General features: G+C 35.9%; 1 protein-coding gene across 4 annotated transcripts; it reads left to right on the forward strand.

The window, feature by feature from the left end:
- The first annotated feature begins 20,146 nt into the window (after positions 1-20,146).
- On the forward strand, positions 20,147-23,352 carry ATI1 (mesoderm induction early response protein). Of its 4 annotated transcripts, none has more exons than XM_078584098.1 (4): positions 20,147-20,306; positions 20,407-20,457; positions 21,138-21,799; positions 23,169-23,352. In XM_078584098.1, the coding sequence occupies exons 3-4, from the start codon at positions 21,173-21,175 to the stop codon at positions 23,232-23,234; spliced, it is 693 nt and encodes a 230-aa protein (XP_078440224.1). In that variant the 5' UTR covers positions 20,147-20,306; positions 20,407-20,457; positions 21,138-21,172; the 3' UTR covers positions 23,235-23,352. The 4 variants fall into 4 exon arrangements, with proteins under 4 accessions (XP_078440224.1, XP_078440223.1, XP_078440225.1 ...); XM_078584097.1 differs by having other exon boundaries at positions 20,407-20,447; XM_078584099.1 differs by having other exon boundaries at positions 20,407-20,447; positions 21,157-21,799.
- Positions 23,353-24,499: the final 1,147 nt, after the last annotated feature.

Here is a 24,499-nt window from a genome sequence, read left to right on the forward strand (position 1 = left end):
ACTTTAAAGTCATAATTAGGAAGATTTTGGATGATCATCTCCATAACAATATTAAAGAGAAATTATCTATTGAATTGCATATCATAGATTTTATCATAGATTTTTTAATGTTGAATTTGGCAAAGAGTTGATATCATCCGGCTAAGTTGAGTTAGAGTTTCTCATGTTCAATATTATTGTTTTGAATCATACTCATTTTACCACTTTATTTAGAGCAGACTAGTATTAAAGTTCCTATGTTAAGTGAACTACCTTTTACGAGTGGCATTTGGTCTTCAAACAGGGGTACATGGACTTGGATTTAACTTCCAATAAACCTAAGCCTAATGATCCTACTGAGGATAGAGATCTTGAGTCATTGGAACATCATACCAAATGGGTCAAGTCCAATAAATTGTCCCTATTGTGCACGCTGCAACATGTTCCAAGGGTTATTAAGGGTCCTATTTTTAAGGATTGCCTACATTTTATGTATATGGACACCATGTAGCTAAAACTTGTTGGGAAAGAGAAATATAGAATTGAAGCCTTAATTCAAAGGTTTAACACGACTCACTACTAATAATGTGCCATCATGACATGCATTATTGTCATTTATGACCAATCTAAACTCCTAATTCAAACGAATTTGATGCACGTTATCATTTATTTTGATGATTTCAGCATTGATCCCATTGCATCATCTATTTGCTCATTTTTGTGAAATTAGTGATAGTATGATGTAATTTTTAGGTTTGAGCTTTTTTAAGGTCAAACCATAGTTAATTAATCATATTTTTTCAGTTTATGATGTGCTGGAGCCAAGGTGAAAGAGTTCACAATGAAACGGTCATTACACGCCAAGTGGGGGCAGAATTTCTGGACCAGGGTGCCTACATTCACATTAATTTTGAATGACCCAAGGATATCTTTTTGAAATGTAAGAGAAAAGGATTAAAGCCCTCTAAAAATAGAAGAGCTGTGTGAAAATTTCACCCTATTCAGAGTAGCCAATAAGGATATACGCCCACAAGGACTTTCTCCCAATTTTATTTAATTTTCTAATTTATGGTTTTTCATTTTATTGTATTTTTTATTAAATTGTTTTAAAAATGGTGCCATGTGGCCATGGCTGCACCACCGAACACATGACACTTGTGCGCTGCATTGATGCGATGCACAGTCTGCCACATGGGGTGCTTGTTGAAATAAACTCGTATCGAGTATCGAGTCTGCCACATGCACAGTCTGCCACATTGATGCAATGCACAGTCGAAGAACACATGACCTGCGTTCTCCGACGCGTATCGAGTCTTTCATGAAGAAAAACTTCAATTGTTGAAATAAACTCGCTAAGTGTTCTTTTGCAACATTGGCCTACATATAGGCCTTGGAGGAAAGACAAAATAAGAAATAAAACATTTCAACAATTGAAGTTTTTCTTCATGAAAGACTCGATACGAGTCAGAGAACACAGGTCGTGATGGATGTCATCACGGTCATAAGACTCTCCCTCTCCGTCGCGGTGGACTTATCTTCCACCTCAGCCCTTCCATTCGCCGTCTCTCCAATCCTCAGCGGAAATTAGGTTTTCGCCTCGCCCCCAATGCGACCCTCCCTCGTGACGCTGATTTCTCATGAAAACGCCGCCTCAGCCATTCCATTCGCCTCTCACTTCATCCTCGCTCTCGCTCAATCTTATCAAAACTTAATTATTACTATCTATTATTATCATCTTAATTATAGTACTGATGATCACTATATCCCCTGGCATTTTTTCGTCACTCGACTCTGTATCTTATATGTATCTTATATTGTTCCCTGTGGTGACAGTCCGTACTCATCACTAGCTAAACTTACTAAGTGAGAAAAAGTTTATATTTTTATTCGTTTATCTCAAAAATACCAACGACAAATTAAAATCCTAATATTTGAGATTATTAGTAGTGTAAAGGAGAAATATCTCACTCAGAAATTGTTAGAGCTATGATGAGTGACTCAACCCTTCCTATCTTGTTGATGGGTAAATATTAAAAGGAATGGTGCATATAATAAATAAGGTTCCTCCCAAGTATCTCGGGAAACTCATAGATAGTTAGGGATGGCTAGAGTACTTTCTTTTGTTTACATAAATATTTGGGGTTGACTAGCTGAAGCAAGCTTACAATATAAATTAAATATATCCAGATTTCAGGACATTCAAAGATTTTTTATCAGCTATTCATAGAGGTCAACAAGATACAAGTTACAATATAAATATGATCGATGATTGTGATCAAGATATCTTAGAAGAAGGCTGCATTAGTGAAAGTATTATAATGGAATTTTTTTTTAAGAATTGGTAGATGTTGTGGAATCTCACTAGAGTATAAAGGATATTGGTAACTATCCCTCTTGAAGTGGCACACACATACTTACCAATTATTATTCCATAAATGGAAAATACTCCATGTGTAAGTTTTCCAGCCCTAAAATAATCTGAAACATAATCATCCTAGGAATACTTAGTAGATGAAAATCTACATCAAAGTCAAGAAGTTTTCTTGATGTCTATAAGATAAATATGGCCATAAATTCCATCAAGTTATGTGGTATACTTATAACGTGAAGGTATGTGTCAAGGATAATTGTTTTCACAAGCCAATAAATCATAAAAAACTATGATAATTTTTTTCAATAGATGGAGGAGCTTGAATCATTGTAAATCATGGAAATCATGGTTGGGAAATCATGGACTTAAATATAGAAGAGAAACTGATTGGGAGTTTGTGGACCTATAGGACTGATAAATTCTAAAGGAAAAACTGAGGAACAGAAACCTTAGTCGCTCCATAGAATGGATGTGAAAATGGCTTTCCTAAACTATGAGTTGAAGACTGCAGTGTAGATGAATAAACCTTAGGGTTTAAAGGTCAATAAAAAAGTATAAATGGTTTGAAAGCTAACATTCTTGGTCAATGTATATACCTGAAGCAATGGGGGAGTATAGGAATTCTACGGATTCACTATGTTCACGACATATTTCTTACCATAACATTTTTTTGGAGATTAAAGATAGCCCATTAAAAAGATTTTGATATGAAGGTCATGGGTGAATGCCACTTTGTTATTAGAGGCCACTGAAGCAAATCTGGAGGCACTCTATGACTATCTTTATACCAAATGTGTTCCAAAGCTTTTCAATGGAAAAATATTTAAATGGTAAATCACATATTGTTAAGAATGATAAACTAAAGAACCTAGAAGGCCCTCATTTCAATGGGGAAAGACATGCGATGAAGGAAAAAACATATGCTGAAATAGTTGGGTCTCGCAACTGTTCCCGAATGTATACAAAACCTGACCTGCTTTCATCACTAGGTATATAGGCAGAAACTTAAGTGAACCTGGACTCTTGTATTGGAAAGCAGTGAACAAGGTTAAACGACATCCACACAGAAAAAAGTATGATATGCTTACATACAAGCAACTATATAATCTCAAATTCTTGGAGTAATCTATCACAAACTTAACCATATGCTTTGATATTATAATCTCTAGAGCTAATTATATTTGTGTACTTTCTCGTGGAGTTTTCTCATGGTCTAGTACCAAGCGGAAGATCACCACATCATCTGCAATAGAAATTGAGCATCTAGCCTCTTGTTTCCCCACATCTTCTCCAGACATATGTTTACTAATCTTGATGTCATGTACTTGAGTTTTAAGCATCATAAAGAAGACAAATGAATAGATTGTGACAATGAAGATATCATAAGGTTCTTCAGTTACAATAAGAGCACGTGTTTACATACATATTGAGATGAAGTTTTAAAGGATAGTATAAGAGATGAATTAGTATCTATTGATCACATATGAACTATTTCAATGCTAACCGAGCCAGCTACTAGGGCTCTATCACCTGGTACATACTATGGACGTCTTTAGTATGGGTTTGATCGGTTTGCCTTCCCTTGTGTGGTTAGACCTTGTGCTCAACACTAATATCTTCCTGAGATATCACTTTGTATCTGTACTCAATCCTGTGTGAATCATACTTTTTTAAAAAATTATTAGAATGGAACTTTAACTACTATCATGACTTAGTCACTTCATCTAATATCTTGCATGTTGATATTTAATGTCTTAAGTATGTACTTGGTTCATAGTTGTCGCTCATGACTTGAAGGTGTATTACTGCAATGAATGCTATTTATAAGAGATATTATGATAAACTAATTTGTGCATTAATGATCCCTTAATCATGATTATAACATCCATTATATTGGAAGATGAATGAGGTCAAGTGGAAAATTATTGGTATTGAGGTTGTTGACATGTTACATGTGAGGGCTTTATTGTTAGTCCTAGGCTGACCATTCTACATTAAGATTTATCGATATTATGAATACATTATGGTTATTTTGGATTATTTGGCCTTGATTGATAATCCAAGATGATTTTGGTGGAGAAAAAACGTACAAATATAATGAGAATTAATGTATAGAGCCATGAATTATCACATTACCTTCCAAAGAACATATTCTACAACAACATGGTCCTTTCGGCGAGTTTCTTCAAGCCATTCATGTGTTTTTGCCTCTAGATGTATCCACACAATCTCCTGAATACTATATCTCTTGATTTGTTAAATAGCTCTCAAAAACCTTAAAAAGTTTGTTACCATGTACTTGGACCAGAAAGAGAGATGTTTTGGAGACGGAGATAAGACAAGGGGCCACCAAGGCCTAGTTCGCATGGGCACCTTAAAATGAGTGGGCCCTGTATTTATTCTCTTTTAGACATTTTTTATAAAAGATACTATAATTTGAGTATATCCACCAATGTCCATATATTTTAAGCCTATTACCTTCTAGTCCCCTATATTAGTCTAGTTAATCATTTTTTTATGAATGAATATTGTTTATTCATCATTCTTATTAATCAACTATATCAACATTATATTGAATATCCCATGGGTGCCAAGCTAAACCTCATAGTAGTATATGAACTCTCTTATCTAACACTAACTGTCTTCAGTTACAATGCGTGTGTAATCTTTCAAATGTACGAGACTCCAAATGTCAAGGTATGTTTTAATCATCCAAACCCTAGTCTATCATTCTATTTAGGGTTGATACACAAGAGAAATTATTTGAGAACCCTTTCTCTAATATTTTAATTACATTAGCCAAGACTTAATCACATCAGTCAATTTTGACCACTCAATGAACTTTGTGAACTTTGTTTTGCATTCAAACAAACACAATCTATAATTCTATGAATATTAACTCATAGCTTAGTGTCTAAATACAACTTTTCATCCATAATATGTATTTGGTGTCTCAGGTCACAGGATTACTTAAAAACTAGTGACATGAATCAACATGATTGACAATTAGGTCTAATATGTTGGGTTCTAAAGGCCTTGATATGGATGAATAAATCAAAATATTCTGCATCGGAAGACTTTTGCACGGATCTGAACGACATCATTAAAACCATGAAACGAAGTACCTTTGCATGGATCACATCCGTGATTTCTTGGATCGCAGAATGAGATGAGTTGAGTTACTCAAGCGTGCAGCCTCTAGATGTATCCACGTGATCCTCGGCACATCGAATCTCCTCCTTCTCGTTGACAAGCCCCATTCAATCTCCATCGTTGTCATTACGTTGTCCCGATCACATCGGGGATGGAGAAGGGGTGTAGGGAGAAGGGAGAAGAAGGGGAAAGGACCCTGAACAATTATGGCCTATGTGAATTTCATTCAGGGCTTTCCCCTGTTTATACTAAGTGGGTATTTTTCATAAAAATCTTCAAAACTTAAGTATATCTTCCGACGTTCAAAAGACCATTTGCGTGTGACCCTCTAGGCCCATGTATCAGTCAAGTTAACGAGTCTAGTGGCCCAATAACCTTTATTAGCCTTTCAAAGTAATTTAATATATCATCATATAGATTAATTAACGTCGGATCGTTTTAACCTAATCTATAGGTCGACTCTCCAACACGTGGGGGGCCAAGCTACACCTCGTGATCTAGAAGATACAAAGGAGTGTGTATCGACTCACTCATGGAACTTGTTCATCATCGGTTACTGTGTATGTATAATCCCTCATCCACTAGACGCTCCTTGGACAACTTAGGGTATGGTCAACTGTCAAACCCTAATCAGTCATCCGAATTACTACTGATGCATTCGAAAATCATTGGAGAACTCTTCTCTAATATTACACTACCCTGACCAAGGACTTCATCACATCGTCTTCCTTGAGTTATCACCTCTTATATCGAGGGTGGACAATCCCATCTTGACCACTCAATCATCTTCATGAACTTCTTGATGTACCCGAACTAAGACCATTTAGAATCCCATGATTAGAGAATCGTTGGCCATAATCGAAGTACAACCATCCGTCCACAAGACCTCTTTGGTATCTCAGGTTTAAGGACCACTTACACAACCGTGACATGAATCAACCCGATTGACAGTTTGGTATAATACCATTGAGGGATTTGGATGGATCAATTCAGTGAAGTCTTTCCACTAAAGAGCACCCACTATCTATCCTTAGTGTCTCCACACTAATGGCTACAAGACCGGGCATACTCATCATATAAGTGATGCTAGATAGTGCTATTCTATCTGGATTCTTCGATGTCCTTCTTGCGTATCCTTCAAATAGGAATGTTTAGAACACATGCTTGAAGACTAGTGATCTCCGTATTATGATCTCATCATAATTCACTAAGTCCGATCATGTATTCATGGACTTCATTATAAGCAACACACGTGCACTATAATGAATATATTGTATTAATGAACATGGAACGAGATGTGGAATATGTGATTGGCTTGCCGGCCACATATATTTCCTAATATAAGTGAGGGATTTATTAAAATAAATTCAGCGAACTCTTTTCGTAAAGAGCACCAAGCACTCACCCTTTGTATGTCTATATGAAGGACCACAAGATCAAATAAATTTATCACATAAGTAGGGTTGGACATTGTTATTATTTCTACATATTTAGATGTCCATCTTGTGTGTCGTTTAAATATGAATATGTAGCATACATGTTTAAAGAGCAGCAATCATTATGTTATAATATTATCATGATTCACAAAGTTATTTGAAATGGAATTGTGATTAGCCACATAATATCCATCAAGTTTGTCCCTTAAAAAAAGGAAAATAGTTATCAGGGCTTTCAACAGTGATAACATGATGGTTATCTAGTCATTAGGATTTTCCCATCCAATATTTGATATCGAACAACTAATATCCGATATCTAGTAGAAATCAGGGCGGTTTCTGATACCAGATATTGGATATCAGATTGGAGATAAAAAATCCCCCTGATACCAATATCAGGACTGATATCAGCTAGTCTAGGGACGTGGCATATATCGGATGTAGGGTATCAATATTCGATATTTAGATATCAATTTTTGATATTTGGATAGCAGATATCGAATGCCATAATAAATTTGGTATCCAAATATCAAAAGTTGATATATGGATACGAATTTTGACTATCCCATATGGAAAATAAAGTAAATCACTGATAAAATCTAAACTATAACTGCTTCAGATATCGACAAAATTTGCTAACCCAATATAAAAGGAGTTGCACAAATTCCTATATTCCTCTAGGGGACACAAATTGCAAGTTGAGTGGTGTACCTTCTCTAAACTGCTTTATGCCCATCATATTTTCTGCACTACATCTGGAAAGCTATTTAAATTTATATTCTATAAAAATATATATTATCTATACTTATAAATTAATTTATCATAAGGTAACATTTGGTAATCTAATTTATATTGTGTAATTTAAATTTCCTATAAAGTTATCTACCATGTTAATTATCAAGTGACTGATATAATTATATGCTTTGTTATTTATTAACTATCAAGTAATGGATTAATTCCAGTCTTAAGTATATATTGAAAATCAATGATTGTTAATTATAAAGTTAATGGATTACATGTATGCTTAGGTAGTTATTAAAAATGAATATTGGTTAAGTTTCAAGTGAATGATATAATTCTATGCAACATTATTTATTATAAACATACAAATTTTAATTACCTTGTGAATGGATTGATTCCAATCTTATGTTTCAAAGGGTCAAGGATGACAAATAAAATATGTTGATTATTTAAACAATGCAATACATGGCTAGGGTTCTTAGGGAGTCAAACCTCGACATGATGCAAAGACCCCATCTTCCCTGTCCTCACCATCATAATCAAGGTCAACATCATTGTACTAGCATTTGAATGCATCCACGTAGCCAAAACTTCACAGTGATGATGAGTGTTTGAATGCTTATACATGACGATAGCATGCCCTGTATAGAACAATCATTCTACAAGAGCACTCATCGAACAAACATACACTAATTATCTTGTAATTGAGGCAAGAAAGGGGATGTATTTTTCTCTTGTGATGGCCCACCAATATATTGGCGTAAAATTTCCCTTGTGAGGCACGACTTGTTTTAGATATGCACTAAACTATCTGAAGCTGACCTCACAAAAATTGAGCCATGATGGATTTTTTGCATAGTAGTCCATAGCTAAGAGTCCAACTTGCTTTCTTTGAAGTGATCAGCTTCAATAGGACGAGTCATCACGTGTTGATGAGACACGCTATGAGAAAGATCATATATAGGTGATTGTTAACTCTTTGACCCTATCACCGCGCATGGACCCTTTATGGAAGGGGCCCAGTAATGACACTGCATTGATTGCTTCATTCTGCCACAAGAGTTCCACATATTGGTCCATTCTGCATTACATCGCCTTGCATGCAAGGTCCATGTTGGAGTGATCTCCTTCATGCAAATACCTCATGCATGAGAAAAAGGTTCCCTCTTCAATTTTTATGACTACATCGTTGATATGTTGTTGGAGACCTTTGATGATGAACAACACATCACATATGGCCAGAGTCTCTATTTGGCTAACATGATCAGTAGAGACTCAAAATTGCCCAAGAGTGTGACAAACTCTTTTGCCAACTCCCACTCATCCTTTGACATCTTCAGCAACTTCCCTTTTGTGCTAAAGCTTTTCGATGCTTCGTCAATAACTTCTCGTTTTTCACACCAGCAGATATCATAGTATATGTGCTGTTTGAATGCATCCGACAGTCCAATGTGACCATGTTACTATCCTCAACATTGGGTTCCTCTTGACATAATTTGGCATAATCCTCTTTTCCTTGGGCAAAGCTTTGAATGCAACACACCACCATCTGCACCTTTGCCTCTATATCTCCCTGACATAATAAATATTGTCCTCCTTCAACGTCATCACATTCTAATAATATATGTCCATGCATGTTATCCTTATTATTGTGAAACTGATAAGTTGTTCCCTCGCGTCACCTTCTTAGGGTACTACTATGGACAAAAACAATAACAAAGCTTTTAATCGCTGCTTGGATGATAAGGTTGAAGATGCGTGTGGCACATGGGACATGTTGCTTGGTGTTAAACATTGGATTGACATTCGTTATCTTCTTCGCGGTCACCACAAACTCCCTATTATTAACAAAGTCTTTATAAGTGGTCAAAACGTAAACCTTCATAAACCGATATTATGTATAAAATCTTAGGTTTAACTTAAAAGGGGGAATTTTTTTTCATATGTCGACCTTGGGACGTAGTCAAAACTCTTCTAGAATCTGGACAAATCTAAATGTCATATTCTCTCCATCCTGCTTGCCGATGAGCTCTCTGATGGTAAGTACTCACTCCCAGTATGCCCATTTCTCATCCACTCAATGAATGGTGATGCCTAAAAGGCCAGCGCCATTCTTTGTAGTCCATGCGCTTATAGTGAGATACACTCGGTGGACATTATTCCATAACTTCTTCAACCTTTCCTTCATGCGGTCGTGAATTTGGTTTGTCCATTGTTTCATGTACTTTGCACTTGGGGGAGTCTAAGTCTACCTGCATGGTGTAGCGCCACAGCTCCTTTAATGCTACATTCTGAATGATGCTCTGAAGGGAATCTATTACGCAAATGAAATGCACGATGCCATCTTTTGTCACGTCAATGGTATGCCCCTTTAAAGGTCATCGTGGGAGCACCCCTCCATTCTTTGTGTTCTTCCTCTTTCTCCTGGTTTTCTTATTTCTCATTATACTTATTTTCCTTCTTCTTCCTTTTCATCGTCCTTTTTTCTTCTTTATCTTCTTTTATTGGTCTATTCTTCTTCTTTTAATCTTCTTTTCTTTGTCTATTTTTTTATTTTATTCCTCCCTTCATCTTCCAAAATGGAACTTTATACATTAATTTTGAATATATTTTTCCTTTGACAAGAAGTTCGTGCCAATTTTTTATTTCTATTTCCTTCTTTGACTTTGACTAGTCAACATGACAGGACTAAGACCGGGCTGGGACCAGACAAAGCTGGACAAAAAATTAGGTAAGGTTTAGGTCCTTGTTAAAGCACTGACCAGACATGCACCGTCATATGCTACTTGGGGTTCCTTAGCTTAGAATGAATCAAGAAGATTATAGAAAATACTCAACAAATTTTGCTCCACCCAAATTAAGTCAACCCAAAATTTAACAAAGATTATGTTGAAACAAATTAGCTCAAACTCACTGAACCTATATTTGTCATAGATCATAGGGAAACATTGCTAGAGATTATTAGCTCATGCCACTAGTTCAGAAAATATCCAATTGAGGCAGTCTAGTCAAAATTGGGAGGTATGCCAATTAAATTTAAGTAAAATGTTTCATTCTCTCTCTTGTCCTTTGGGCGAAAAACTTTGATTTGTGTTTACTTTCAGAAAAAAAATCTATGACAATCTAGGGCATGTATTTCTATTCCTTGGAAATATGAGATCCAGAACTTTCATCTAAAGCTGACTTAATGGAATGACCACAAATTAAGGGATAAATCACATTCAAACCAAGTTGTTTTTCCACAAATATACTTGGAAATTAAATCTTGATTCAAATATTTGGCTAATTTTTCATCCTCAAGGCTAGAGTTTAACTCCTAACTGATTTGAAATAATTTGTAAAGTACAATTTACCTAGTACCAATTACAAACGTGATAAATCTGCATGCCTTATTTTTCATACCTTCTTGGCATTTTGGTGATTAAAGGTCCTATAATAAACCCTGTGTGTCCATTTTTTGTTTAATACCATTCCTCATGCTATAAAATCCCAACCATGCAAAAATACGATTAAAGACAACAGTTAGCAAACAAATTTCTCTATCAAATGACCTTAACATTATAATACAATTTTTTTCAAAAAATAATGAAATTAAGATATAATTTATTAGTGACAATTTAATCTTCAACAGAAAGATATTAATCATGAATTAAACCATCATTCCTCTACTGTATTTAGGTTTTATTCATAAGTCCATTAATCCAATACATTGGTGTATCTTAGATAGTATTGATAAGCCTAAAATTGGTGTTTAAAATATGTCGTTGTTTGGGCTTTTAGACTTATGCAATAAAATTTATAATAGCCCTTAATCACTAAATACTATTTATAGAGCAAGCAACGGGTTGAACCACAGGGAGGCACTTTGCAAGAATTTTTATCCTAATTTAATTGAATTAATTCAAGAATGAATTATTTTTTGCATTTAATGGGCGTTAATTGTGTTTAATTGTGTTTTGTAATCACTCAAAATTAAGCAAAAGCTTAGTAGCGATCTAAATATTTTCGGTCAAGACACTCTAGATAGGATAATTTTGATTCTTGAATCAGATTAATTGGTATTAACAAGATTTAAATCAATCTGATTTATCAACAGAATTTTTTTATGTATTAAAATTGAGAATTTATAAGCAAGAAAGGGATTTTGAAATTGGGGTTGAAGATGGATGAATTTTTTGATGAAATTTTGGATTTAGGTATTTTAGATTTTGAATTAAGTTTTCCAACAATCAATTTTTAGATATAAAGAGAGAAACTAGGTGAGCTAACCTAGAGAGAGAAAGTAGAAGGAATAGGGGGAAAATGAGTTATAAATGAAATTTGACTCTAATCAAGGATCTAAGATGCAAATTGAGATGAAAATCAATGTAGAACTAAGAATTTAAAGTCAGATCTTGAATCCAATTCAAATTGTAATGCTAATCACCATTAAAAGCATCTCCAAGGGCATGTACATTTTGCCATGCCTTGGCATTTTGAAATCGTTCAAGAAGTTCCAATAGTGAAGAAGAAACTTACAACTTTGATTTTTGAAGCAAATTTGTCGACTTTAGAAGCAACTCCTGTGTCCTTCCTGGCCAAACAACTTGGGGGAGAGCTTCCTTGGTAATTTTCCCCTTCTTCCCAACCTCTATTTAAAAATACAACTGTATGAATTGTAGAGGGTGAAAAGACAAACCTACCCTCAAAGTTTGGGCACAATCAGAAGTCTAGATCTCAAGATATCACCATTTTACTGGCGATTAATCCTAGCCATTGGATTTATTTTATCTCTCCTTCACACAGGTAGAAATGGCATTTTCTGATTCGTCGCCTTGTTTTCTCCGCCTTCGGATCACGCGCTGCCACATTTTTGCACACTGAAATGGCGCAATCATCACCGTTAAGAGAGAGACAAAAAGATGCATTTATGTATGGTGGAGATTGTGCCACGTCACCCCGTGTCAGCTCCTGTCTTAAAAAAATAAAACAATAATCTTTACCATTAAATGAATGCACTTGGTTTTTGATTTGCCGCGTGCATTTAGCATTTAATGCACGCGGCTATTGATTCTCCGTGTGAATTAATTGCGTGAAAAATCCTAAAATAGACATGACAAATTACCTTTTTGTAATTTGTCGAGAAAATGCATTTAGCATTTTCTCGAGCCGCCCGCGCCGCGTAATAGCTGAGACGGTGATTGGTTAATTATGGCATCGTGCATTGCGATGCCATAATTAACCTACATCGAGCACTCTGATTGGATAATCATGGCATTGCAAATTGCGATGGCATGGTTTTCCTACAGTGAATGATTGACGCAGCCAATCATTCACCAGAATTTTTGGGCAATTTTTTAAATGCAAAATAAATTGTAAAATATATTATGTTACTTCTAAAAATTATTTGTTGGCTATATAATGCTCATAAAAATATAAACAATATGGAAAATTCCAGAAAAATTAGTAAAATCATTAAAGACCTCTAGCCTAAGTATTTAATGCCCGAAAAAAAATAATTCTTCAATGCACTGAGGTTAAATGACAGGTTAAAATTACTAAAAAATTAAAAAAAATCATTAAACTATAGTGTAAGCCATTAATGTCCATTTAATTATGGTACCATGCAAATATGGCTATTAGAACACGTATATTTAATGTAATATTCATCAATTTAACATTATAATTTGCAAGTTATCAAGTATTTATTAGAAAAAAAGAGTGCTGGTGCGAACAAGGTAAATAACACCATCTCCCAAAATCTAAAGTTTAAAATCATTAAAATATACCTAATCACTATGGTAACCACTGAATTTGTTATTATTTTTTGTACGTTTATGGAACATTAGTTCTGTAATTCGTCAGATTCATTGCATATTGAAATCCAATTCCAAGATGATGAATATTTTATTTTAAAAATATTGTGGGTTTAAAGCACCTTGGATTTTTTCTTATTTAAGCAATACTTTAGCTACAAAATGGAATCCAATAGTGACTCAGAAATCTGGAAATTTGTGGTGACGAGTTAGGACATGATCTTCACCCATGAAGAAAGCCTTCAAGCCTTCTATGAGCATCTATAAGGGCTGGCCGTGTAGTCATACAGAGGGACACTTGTGATCAGAATCAGTAGAATAACAATAATGAAAAAAAGAATAATGATGATGAAAAATATAAAAGAATAATAACAATAAGACGAATAATAACAATAAGAAGAATATGAAGAAGTAGTAGGGAAGAATAACGATTAGGAAAAAGATGAATAATAAGAATAAGAAGACAATATGGAAGCTATGGTAATGGCAGAGATAAGGAGGGCAATGATCCAAGGTTGAAGGAAGCACCAGGATTGAGAATACCCTACCATATCCTGTTCGAATTTTCGAACCGCACATCGGGCAGCATTATATTAAATCGCACTGCACATCGGCCAAGGCCCTGTGCCGTGCGATTGTGCGATTGTCGTCCGGTTTTTTATAAGGTTGTCTTTCCGAAATACGGCTTCCACTGTGCGATTGTGGAAGTTCCACAGTCACAGAGTAGTGAGATCGCTCTTCCGCGCAAGGATCCTTCGCCGGATTCAAATTTTCAGCTTCGGTAGCTCATTTACTATATCATTTTCTTGAGGTTTCTTCTAAATCGATGGTCGGTTGGTATTTATCGACCGTGTTTTCTCGCACAGGTGTGCAGCAGATGTGTTGAAAGTTGAAAGTTGAAAGTTGAAACCATTGTGAATTCTGAAGCAGATTTCTGACGAGAAGTCGGCAGGTCCAATGTAGATTCAAGGTGTAGTTTTTTCCCATCTCTTCCAATGCGTTGTTTGTAATTCTATTTCAACGGATTGTCTCTTAGCTCAACTCCAAAAATTAAAATCAATTACTCCATGTCTTTTACATATACATATATTTGTATGAGTGTGTATACTTATCCTTTCTGTTATTGTTTTTGACTCAACTTCTGTGTTTATCCCTTTTGCATAATATGTGTTCCATCTCTCTCTTGTTGTTTCCATCCCCTGAATCAATCTATTGGAAGAGCATTGTCCAATGATAGAGATGGTCGTGCGGTGCGGTGCGAAAATTCGCACCGAGTGTGCGAATTTTCGCACACACAAAATGCCCTGTGCGGTGTGCGGTGAGCTTTTGTGCGGAAAAGCGCACCGCACGGCGCACTAAATTCGCACATTTAGAAGGATTTTAAAAACAAATTTAAATGCTATTTGGAAAATAAAATAACTATATTTAATTCTTAATATAAGTGGTATAATTACTATGTTTAATTATTAATATAATTAATAATTAAAAGTAATATGACGCGCGCCACAGACGACGCCCAGGCGGTGCCGCTGCCGCTGGAGAAGATGGTGCCGCGAAGGCGCGAACGCGGGTGGACGGGTACCGCGGGCGGAGGGGGGGGGAGAGACGGTGGGGCGGCTAGAGGGGAAACCGCGGCAGGCGGGGACGACCGGAGGAAGCACTAGAAGAGGGGGGTGGGGGGGCAGCCGGGACGACCGGAGGGGCCACGGGGAGGGGGCGCGCGGCAGGGGCGGAGAGGGCGGCGCGGCGGGGCAAGGGAGGGGAGGGGACGACCGGCCGGCGGGGGGTGGGGGGGATTTTTGCACTGACCGACCCCTGTGCGGTGGGCGGTGCGGTGTGCAAAAATCGTGTGCGAAAATTCGCACAAACGCCCCGCACATGCGCTCCGCTCGCACGGTTAGGACCATGTCTATCCAATGATCTTGATGGCCAGTCTTTTTGAGGCATCAGCGAGAATTTAACTTATTCTCTCCAAGTTAAACCTGATATGTGAATAAACTCTAAACAATCCTTGACCCTCTTTCTCTCAATGACATCCACTCTCTCATTCTGTTTCTCTCAATTGCTCTCTATTCGCTCTGACTCTATTTCTCTCAATTACACCCTCTCTCTCAATCTCTTTCTCTCAATTACTCCCTATTCTCTCTCAATCTGTTCCTCTCAATTGCTCTCTACAGTCTCTTACTCTATTTCTCTCAATTAAATCCTCTCTCTCAATCTGTTTCTCTCAAGTGCTCTCTACAATTTCTCACTCTATTTCTCTCAATTACTCCCTATTCTCTCTCAATCTCTTTCTCTCAATTGCTCTCTACAGTCTCTTACTATATTCCTCTCAATCTCCTTCTCTCAATTACTCCCTTTTCTCTCTGACTCTATTTCTCTCAATTACGCCTTATTCTCTCTCAATCTCTTTCTCTCAATTGCTCTCTACAGTCTCTTACGATATTTCTCTCAATTACACCCTCTCTCTCAATCTCCTTCTCTCAATTACTCCCTTTTCTCTCTGACTCTATTTCTCTCAATTACACCCTCTCTCTCAATCTCATTCTCTCAATTACTCCCTATTCTCGCTCAATCTGTTTCTCTCAATTGCTCTCTACAGTCTCTGACTCTATTTCTCTCAATTACACCCTCTCTCTCAATATCTTTCTGTCAATTACTCCCTTTTCTCTCTCAATCTGTTTCTCTCAATTACACCCGCTCTCTCAATCTCTTTCTCTCAATTGCTCCCTATTCTCTCTCAATCAGTTTCTCTCAATTGCAATCTACAGTCTCTGACTCTGTTTCTCTCAATTACACCCTCTCTCTCAATATCTTTCTGTCAATTCCTCCCTTTTCTCTCTCAATCTGTTTCTCTCAATTACACCCTCTCTCTCAATCTCTTTCTCTCAATTGCTCCCTATTCTCTCTCAATCCGTTTCTCTCAATTGCTCTCTACAATCTCCGACTCTATTTCTCTCAATTTAACCCTCTCTCTCAATCTGTTTTTCTCAAGTGTTGTCTACAATCTCTGACTCTATTTCTCTCAATTTTCTCCCTCTCTCTCAATCTCTTTCTCTCAATTACTCCCTATTCTCTCTCAATCTCTTTCTCTCTCAATCTGTTTCTCTCAAGTGCTCTCTACAATGTCCGACTCTATTTCTCTCAATTAAACCCCCTCTCTCAATCTGTTTCTATCAAGTTCTCTCTACAATCTCTGACTCTAATTCTCTCAATTACAACCTCTCTCTCAATCTATTTCTCTTAATTACTCCATATGATCTCTTAATCTGTTTCTCTCAATTACACCCCTTACAGTTTTTTATCCATGTGACCTTCCTTTTAAATATTAGGATGGATGATTGTGAATCATCACCCGGCCTATAGTACACAAATATGTCTGAGGAGGATGAATCTTTAGACAGTGGCAAAAATAGAGAACAGAAGAAGCCCCATGTTAATGGATGTGATGCGTTGAGGTACTTCACGTCTCAGGGATGACAAAAATTCAAAACTCAGGGCCTTCGCTGTTGCTGCGCTTATTGATCCATCCATGAAGGGACGGTTAATCGACCATGACTACCGAGATGAAGTCAGCAGTTATGTACAGAATTTATTAGATACACACGCCATCAGAAATGATCAAACTGTGACCGCTTCAACTCCCTCTGGGTGTTTTCGTCCCGCTCGATGAGTTTTTCTCCCTCCGACGGAGAAAAATGGACAACAACCGCTTTTTTCAGCGAAGCACTTGATGAGTTTTTGCCAAATGATGATCACACTGCAACTTATGATACACTTCACAAGCTAGATGCCTACATTACTTCACCTCCCATCAGGGGGACAGAGCCATTACACTGGTGTAAGGTCATAGGTGAGCACTTGTATCCTGGTTTAGCGGTAATTGCGATGGAGTTCTTACCAGTCTCGGCGATAAGTGCGCCCTCGGAGAGATTTTTCTCCGCTGGTCGTGCCGTCATCAACTACAAGCGGTCAAGGCTGACAACGGAAAGCATCGAGCTACTCATGACACTGAAGTGTTGGTGGCGAGCGGAGGAGGATGTCAATGATGGTAGCAACGGAGATAACGAAGATAGCGAGTAGGATACAAAGGTTGATTAGCATAATTATATATTGAAACAATGTGTTGTAGATTTTTTGGTGACGTGCAGTGGCATTTTGACTCCATTTGCTCCTCTCTCTTTTTCTCTCTCTTCTCTCAATGTGTCAATTTTGTCTGTCTTCATCTCTCCCCAAACAATTAAATTAAGTGGCTCTGGAAGATCAAGCTTGCAGCCCATTTCCTCCAATATCTCCCTCCCTCTCTCTTAGCTCAACCCATCAATTTTGTCTGTCTGCATCTCCCCAGACATTAAAATTAAGTGGCTCTGGAAGATCATGTTTGAAAACCCATTTGCAAGGAATAAAACTAAGGTCGATGACATTTCTTCGAGACATTTATTGGTCACTCCAACTTTGATTTAATTCAATGGACGGATGATGTGAATATTAGAGTTCTGTGGTTTTATTATTTTTTATATGTGATAAAACAATAGTGGTTTTATTACTTAAAGTTCTTTTTATATCCCAAGCAATATGACTATATTGACCGTTACATCCTCATCGAATATAATGGAGAATTTAACCTTGCTTGATGATCTAGTGTACTCCATCTAGATTGAAATTGTACGATTGAGATGTTTAAGCACAAGTTAAAAGCATTATGGATGAAAATATCAACTTACCTTCAATGAAAATTTACTTATAAATAATAACGGGAACTACATACTTCACTTTCATGTTGTTTACATGGCCTACAAGATTGTATCAACAGCCGCTACGGATCTTACTTCTGCTTGGGATATCTAGCATCTACATGATACAAATCATGAAATGGATAAATTAAAAGCATTTGTGGGTTGCATCTAGCTTCTACATGATACACATCATGAAATGGATAAAAATTATAGCGTTCCCATATGATCATCAAAAGTTGAACGGGAACTGAATTAAGGTAACTTTATGTAACACAATATTTTAACAAAATATTTTAATAAATATATAACCATTTTCGGATTCCCTATGGTTTTACTTAGGGAAATATGGAAGAGATAGAAGTGGAGGGGCATATCTATTAATAAAAACAGTGCCGTCCATTTAATTCAAGCCTAAATTCAATGTTTAATTCAAGCAGTCAGCTCATTTTTAACCGTTTTATGGATTTTAGTTACATGTTAATCATCATTCCAATTAAATTCAGATTTCAATGTAACTTTTATGTTCTTTATGACTTTTATATAATTTTATGGTTGGAATAACTCTTTTAAATCAAATGGCATCTTTGAAAACAAAAATTACTATTAAATAATGTGATGACAAATTACTGAATCTTCTCGATTTATATAGAATTTTAATCTATTTTTTCCGAATTTATTAGAAGAAAAAATTAAGTTTAACAAAATATTTTAATAAATATATAACCATTTCTGGATTCCCTATGAGTTTACTAAGGGAAATATGGAAGAGAGAGAAGCGGAGGGGCATATCTATAAATAAAAAGCAATGCCGTCCATTTATGTTCAATAGGCCGATTTTGTGCGATGTGCGGTTCGATTTTGTCGCACAAAATCAGACCGCACATTGGTCAGAGCTTTTGTACGATCGAAAAAATCGCACGCTGGCCGAAAAAATCGGAGGGGACCGCACAACCTTCCCTATCCAGGATCAAACGTTGCATTTTTGTTCAAGATGTTTCTGCACAAATAAAACAATATTCAATAAATTTTTCCACTTCTTTCAGCTTTTAGACAAGAAGCATAGGGATCATTGGCTTATGGAGGCAGGTCATGGAAAATTAGATAATTTAGGTCCATGCAGATAAATACAATAATATAATATCTATAGTAAAAAATACAGGCAAATCTTTTTTATTTAAAAATTAGTGAAGATTATGGATGTAGTGGAGACAAGTTAAATATTAACGATACATACAATGGTATAAAATTATCACTGATATTTTAAAATAAGAATAAAGTAAAACTGTTTTAGAAACACAAGTTTACTTGAATTCTTAAATATCAGCAACTATATACTTATTTAGACTTTATTGCTGAAGTCAGAAATTAGTATTTAACATTGATTTTAGTTCAAGCTTATTACAAATCGAGGAACTACGTAACAATAAATACAGTAGCATAAAGTTTTCACGGATATAGTGAAATACAAATACTGTAAATATGTCCCAGAAATACTCAACTGTACTCAAAAGTCTAAAATTTCAGCAAACTATATACTAATTTTGACTTTCTTGTTGAAACCATAAAGTAATATTTGAAGTAGAGATTATTTCTACCTTATTCTAAACGACGAAATAATTAACAGTTCATACAGTAACCACAGGTACAGTAACATAAAGTTATCACATATAGATATATACATATAGTAGAATACAAATAAGTAGATATGTCATAGAAACACTCAAACTTTATTGAAAGTCTAAACTATTTATAAATTTAGACTTTCTAGAAGTCATAAATTAAATTTAACATTTAGATTTGTTTCGAAACCAAGCAAAATTGAGATTCCTTGACGTCAGATAAAAGGATAACGATGAATATTAAGTGCAAGAAATAAAAATCGGAGAAAATTAAATCGATAGATCCCAACCGTCCGATAAGTCGGCTTGAAAGCCAAGATCATCTTTCCGGAGTTGCTTCAGAGACTCCCACCCAGTCCGAATGCATGATCTCCGTTCACAAATCGATAGAATTGGGCGGCGATTCCGATTTGGTTTAATCTGAAGAGTTCGACTCGAGTTCTTCCGCGAGCTGATCTCCCGGACTTTGAACTTGGGTACTAATTGATTCGTAGTTTTTTTTTTTTTTTTGGGTACCTCAATTTTTTGCAGATTTAGATAAAAAGTTTCCAACTTTCGTCTCTCAATTGTTTGTAGGATACTGAAGATCTTCATTCCTCTTTTACCCACGTTCAAAGGTGGAGATTCGTACGTTTTTTGAATTCATTATTTGGTTTTTTTTGCATTTTTTGGTTTATGATTGGGGGGGGTCACTCCCAGATTTGGGTCGGCAGTGTGTTCTATATTGTTAATATTTCACGGATCGCCGATGGGGTCGCGTCTCTTCATCGCTTCTAAACCATTTGATTTGATTTGATGTCTTATTTTATAATCATTTCGGGCGAGTCCATTCTGATTGGTTTTTTATTTTCCATAAAAACCTCGATTTGATTCAAATATTGAATTGCATGAAGCTGTTTTTCAAGCCCGAAACCGGTCTGAACAGCCTTTTGGAAGAAATCTCACACCGAATTCCGCTGTCATACTCTTTTCTGATAGGCGATGAGCAAAGAGTATCGAAAATTCTAGATTAACTTTGTTTCTTCTGTACTGCTTGCTAATCAGGATTTAGTTCACATGCCCAAGTTGATTATGATCCTTTCTTCGGAAATATTTTCTATTGATTCCATTGCAGGGGATTTTCCATTAATGTCATCTTCCTGCATATTTAACCAGTCGAGGTTGTGGCTTTGCAGGTTTATCATTTTCAAGACACTTTTTTAAACTCTCATTTGCAGCTTATTTTGTACCCTGAAATGATCTGTCCTGCAAGATGATGTTGTCAGAAAATCTTTTAAATCATGACAATAAACGTAATTTTATTTCAGAGCGCTGGTCTTTTGTCAGATTTGTATGATCAGCCATGGCTGGTTATGAGAAGGACGGGGAAGGGGAAGAAGCTTTGTCTCGTAATGTAGATTGGGAAGTAGTTTCTCTCACAGCCTCTGCTTACAGAAATACATATGAAGAAAATTTAGAAACCAGCAAATATAGAAATTCAGATGAAGATAACATTCACTGTGCTCGAGAAATGTTCATGTCTGGCCACTTTGTTTTCCCACCCGCCGCGCATGAGAATCTTCCACTGCAACCTGATTCAAAGCTCGAAGATACAGGCAATGAATCTGACAAAGATGTGAAGAACAGTTCAATCGAGGAAGCTACTGGCGAAGAAGAGGATATGTCATCATCCCCGGAATTAAGGTTTGATGATCAAACAGTAGAAGGAGATGATTCAGGATCAAACAAGATCTTGAAATCTTCACCAGAGACAACAGATGAATCTAGTGATGGAGGATCAAGATTCCCTTCTGAATCATGGTGGAAGAACCGGGCGGCTGTTCTTTATTCTCATGCGAAGGAAGCGGGCGCCTTCTGGTCTCTCTGTGCGGCTGCGGCGCTAGTGGGGCTTGTGATCTTGGGTCATAAATGGCATCAAGAGAAGTGGAAATCTCATCATCACGGTTCTCGGTTCTGCATCAACACAGAGGTAATTAAGAGCTTTTTAATTATTTATTTTATAGAAAATGTGAAATTAAAGTTTACAATTACAAGATTATACTTATTTGGTTAGGCCTTGGGCGTTATTCAATTGATAAATGCCTTGTTTCTTGCGTCATACTAAAAAAGCTTTCCGTTCTATTACTCTGAGAACTAAAAATGGGAAGACAACAGAATTGGAGGATGATAATAATGTATTCTTGTTAATGAATCTTATATTTTTTATCATCTGGTGTTGATTAATGCATTTTGATGCAACTGTTAATGATCCATATTTATTTTTTTCGTAAATTTTATCTTATACTAATATTCATAATAATGAACCTATGAAAAAAGATGCAACAAATAGTGCTTAGCAAATAATGAGTTATTTATTAATTAATACCCAAGTTGGATGGTATTAAAAAAATTGCAAATGTTTCTAAGCTGTTTCAAACAATTTTCTTGTTTCTTCTCACCCTGGGTAATAGATCGGCTGCAAAGGAAATATTTTCTACTTGCTTTGCTTTTTAAGATGCCTAATTTGTTTTTTACTTTTTTATTCCTTTGAAAAACACGGAAAGTAAAGAACGGTTGAAATGCGGTGCTTATTCATGTTCAATTGTCAATTTTAGGTCATCAACGTAGATTCCCTTTGAAAACATATTTGATTATTTTGAAGAGGTTTTATTGAGTCGAATAAAGTCAGAATATGAGATCAGAAATTTTAACGCTTTGGTTCTTGGTTCTGCATCAGCAACGATTTGTGGTAAATTTTCTTCACAATCAAGAAACTGGAGACCATAGATGAAGTCAAATATGTTTTAGCCGATTTAAACAATTTTCTTATCTCTCCTCATCCGGATTAAATTTTGCCTGAATAGAGATGCATGAATTTTGCGTTTTTAGTTTTGACAGTTTTGATGCCAAACTTTACTTTACTCTTCTCTCTTTTTAAGCGTTTTTAAAATAATATATACATTTTAAAAGGAATTATAAAGTAACTATATAACGCTTGGAATTCGTTACGTAGCTATGTTCGATTTTGAGATTTTGGTGTTCAAGCAAATTACCCAATATTACTGATGGTAAGGGGTGTTATTGATTTTAGTTAAGTCAGAATTGAAAGTGACTAAATTAAGAAAATCTGGCAATTATTAATTCTGACCCTTTAATTCGTACATTACCTTTATTCTGCCATATCTTTGAAAATGAAGTGACCAAATAATGCTGTGAATACATAATACAACATATTATATCGTCATATCTTCATATTATATTATGCATCATACTGCATTATGAATCATTCTTAAATATCTACCTTTTGATGGAAAAATAACATCAGAATTTGCTGGGTCTTTGGTTTTTATGTGGAGCAGAGAGCGAGCCGGCTTATGGGCTCGGTCAGCCGCATTAAGAAGGTGATCGCCGGTGGGCCCCACTGAGGCGGCGGCCTCGTCTCTTCTGTAATGGTTTGTGGCATGGTGGATGGTATACGTGGACTGGCCCGTTTAATCTTAACTACATATCCTTTCTTATTTATTTTTCATTTGATCTTTTTTATGTGGTTTTGATCTATATATATGTAGAGAAGACCGATATGCAAATAGAGAATGACAAGAGAAGCAAATAAATCCAGAGGTAAATTTATGTGTATTCATTCGTATAAATGACAGAAATAGAGAGAAAGAGATGGATATATAGACATATTCAGAAACAGATGGAATCTGATGAGATTCAAAGAGTGTGGATTATTGATAGGTAGAGAGATAGAGACGGATAGACTTAGAGGTATAGAGACAAATGTGGTGAAAGAGGTGAAAGATAGATAGAATGACTGGTAGGGTGAAGAAGTGACTTGACTTAATGGCAAAGAAGAAAATACTGAATTTTTTTAGCAATGGGGGATTACCTCACTTACACGAGAGATCGATTGCGAGAAATATTTTGTATCAGACCACAAAATCAGGCAAGATGGATTTTCAAGCATATAGAAGATGACATCTTATAATGAACATATTCAAGTCAGGGTATCAGTTTCTTGCATAAATGATGGGTGGTGATCTTCTCAAGCTTAACCTATATGGCTATCTTGATTACTTAATTGCCAACATGGGACTACTATTTAGGGACAGGTCTGTGGTAATTTTGTCTTTATTGTAAATAAATGTTTTCCTATCCTGTGAATAATTCATGCATTAAATTTGAATAATTCAATTAGTTGAGCAAATGATACTGAGTTATATAAGTTTGAAGAAGTTATGTGAAGTAAGTTATTAAGAGATATGCAGTAATAATTTTTACTATCAAGTATTTCGAGAACTATGATATGGAGAATAATACATGGGTTATTTTTGCAAGCTTTGCAAGGAGAGCAGTGTGTCCAATAAATATTTAAGAGATATGCTTGGTCGCACAATGTGATTGTGGAAATGGTTCTAAAAATGTTGTAAAGTTAATTTCATATTATTATTTTGCCCAGGGACTAAGAACTTAAGCCTTCAGTCCCAAAGTAAGAATGTCTAGATTCCACTATTACAACTAACACTTCCTTTTCTGTTGTTTCTTGTCCAAATTCTGATAAATTGGTCTCATAATTTTGCCCAATGTAGTGAGACTCTTTTGAGTTCCTCAAAGATACCACATGCAAAATATAGAGATATTTAATATAAAAATGGGTAGGCTAGGAGAGTTGCATTGAGCAGTTGAG

Source organism: Wolffia australiana, chromosome 12, assembly GCF_029677425.1.
Source record: "Wolffia australiana isolate 7733 chromosome 12, ASM2967742v1".
Taxonomy (NCBI): domain Eukaryota; kingdom Viridiplantae; phylum Streptophyta; class Magnoliopsida; order Alismatales; family Araceae; genus Wolffia; species Wolffia australiana.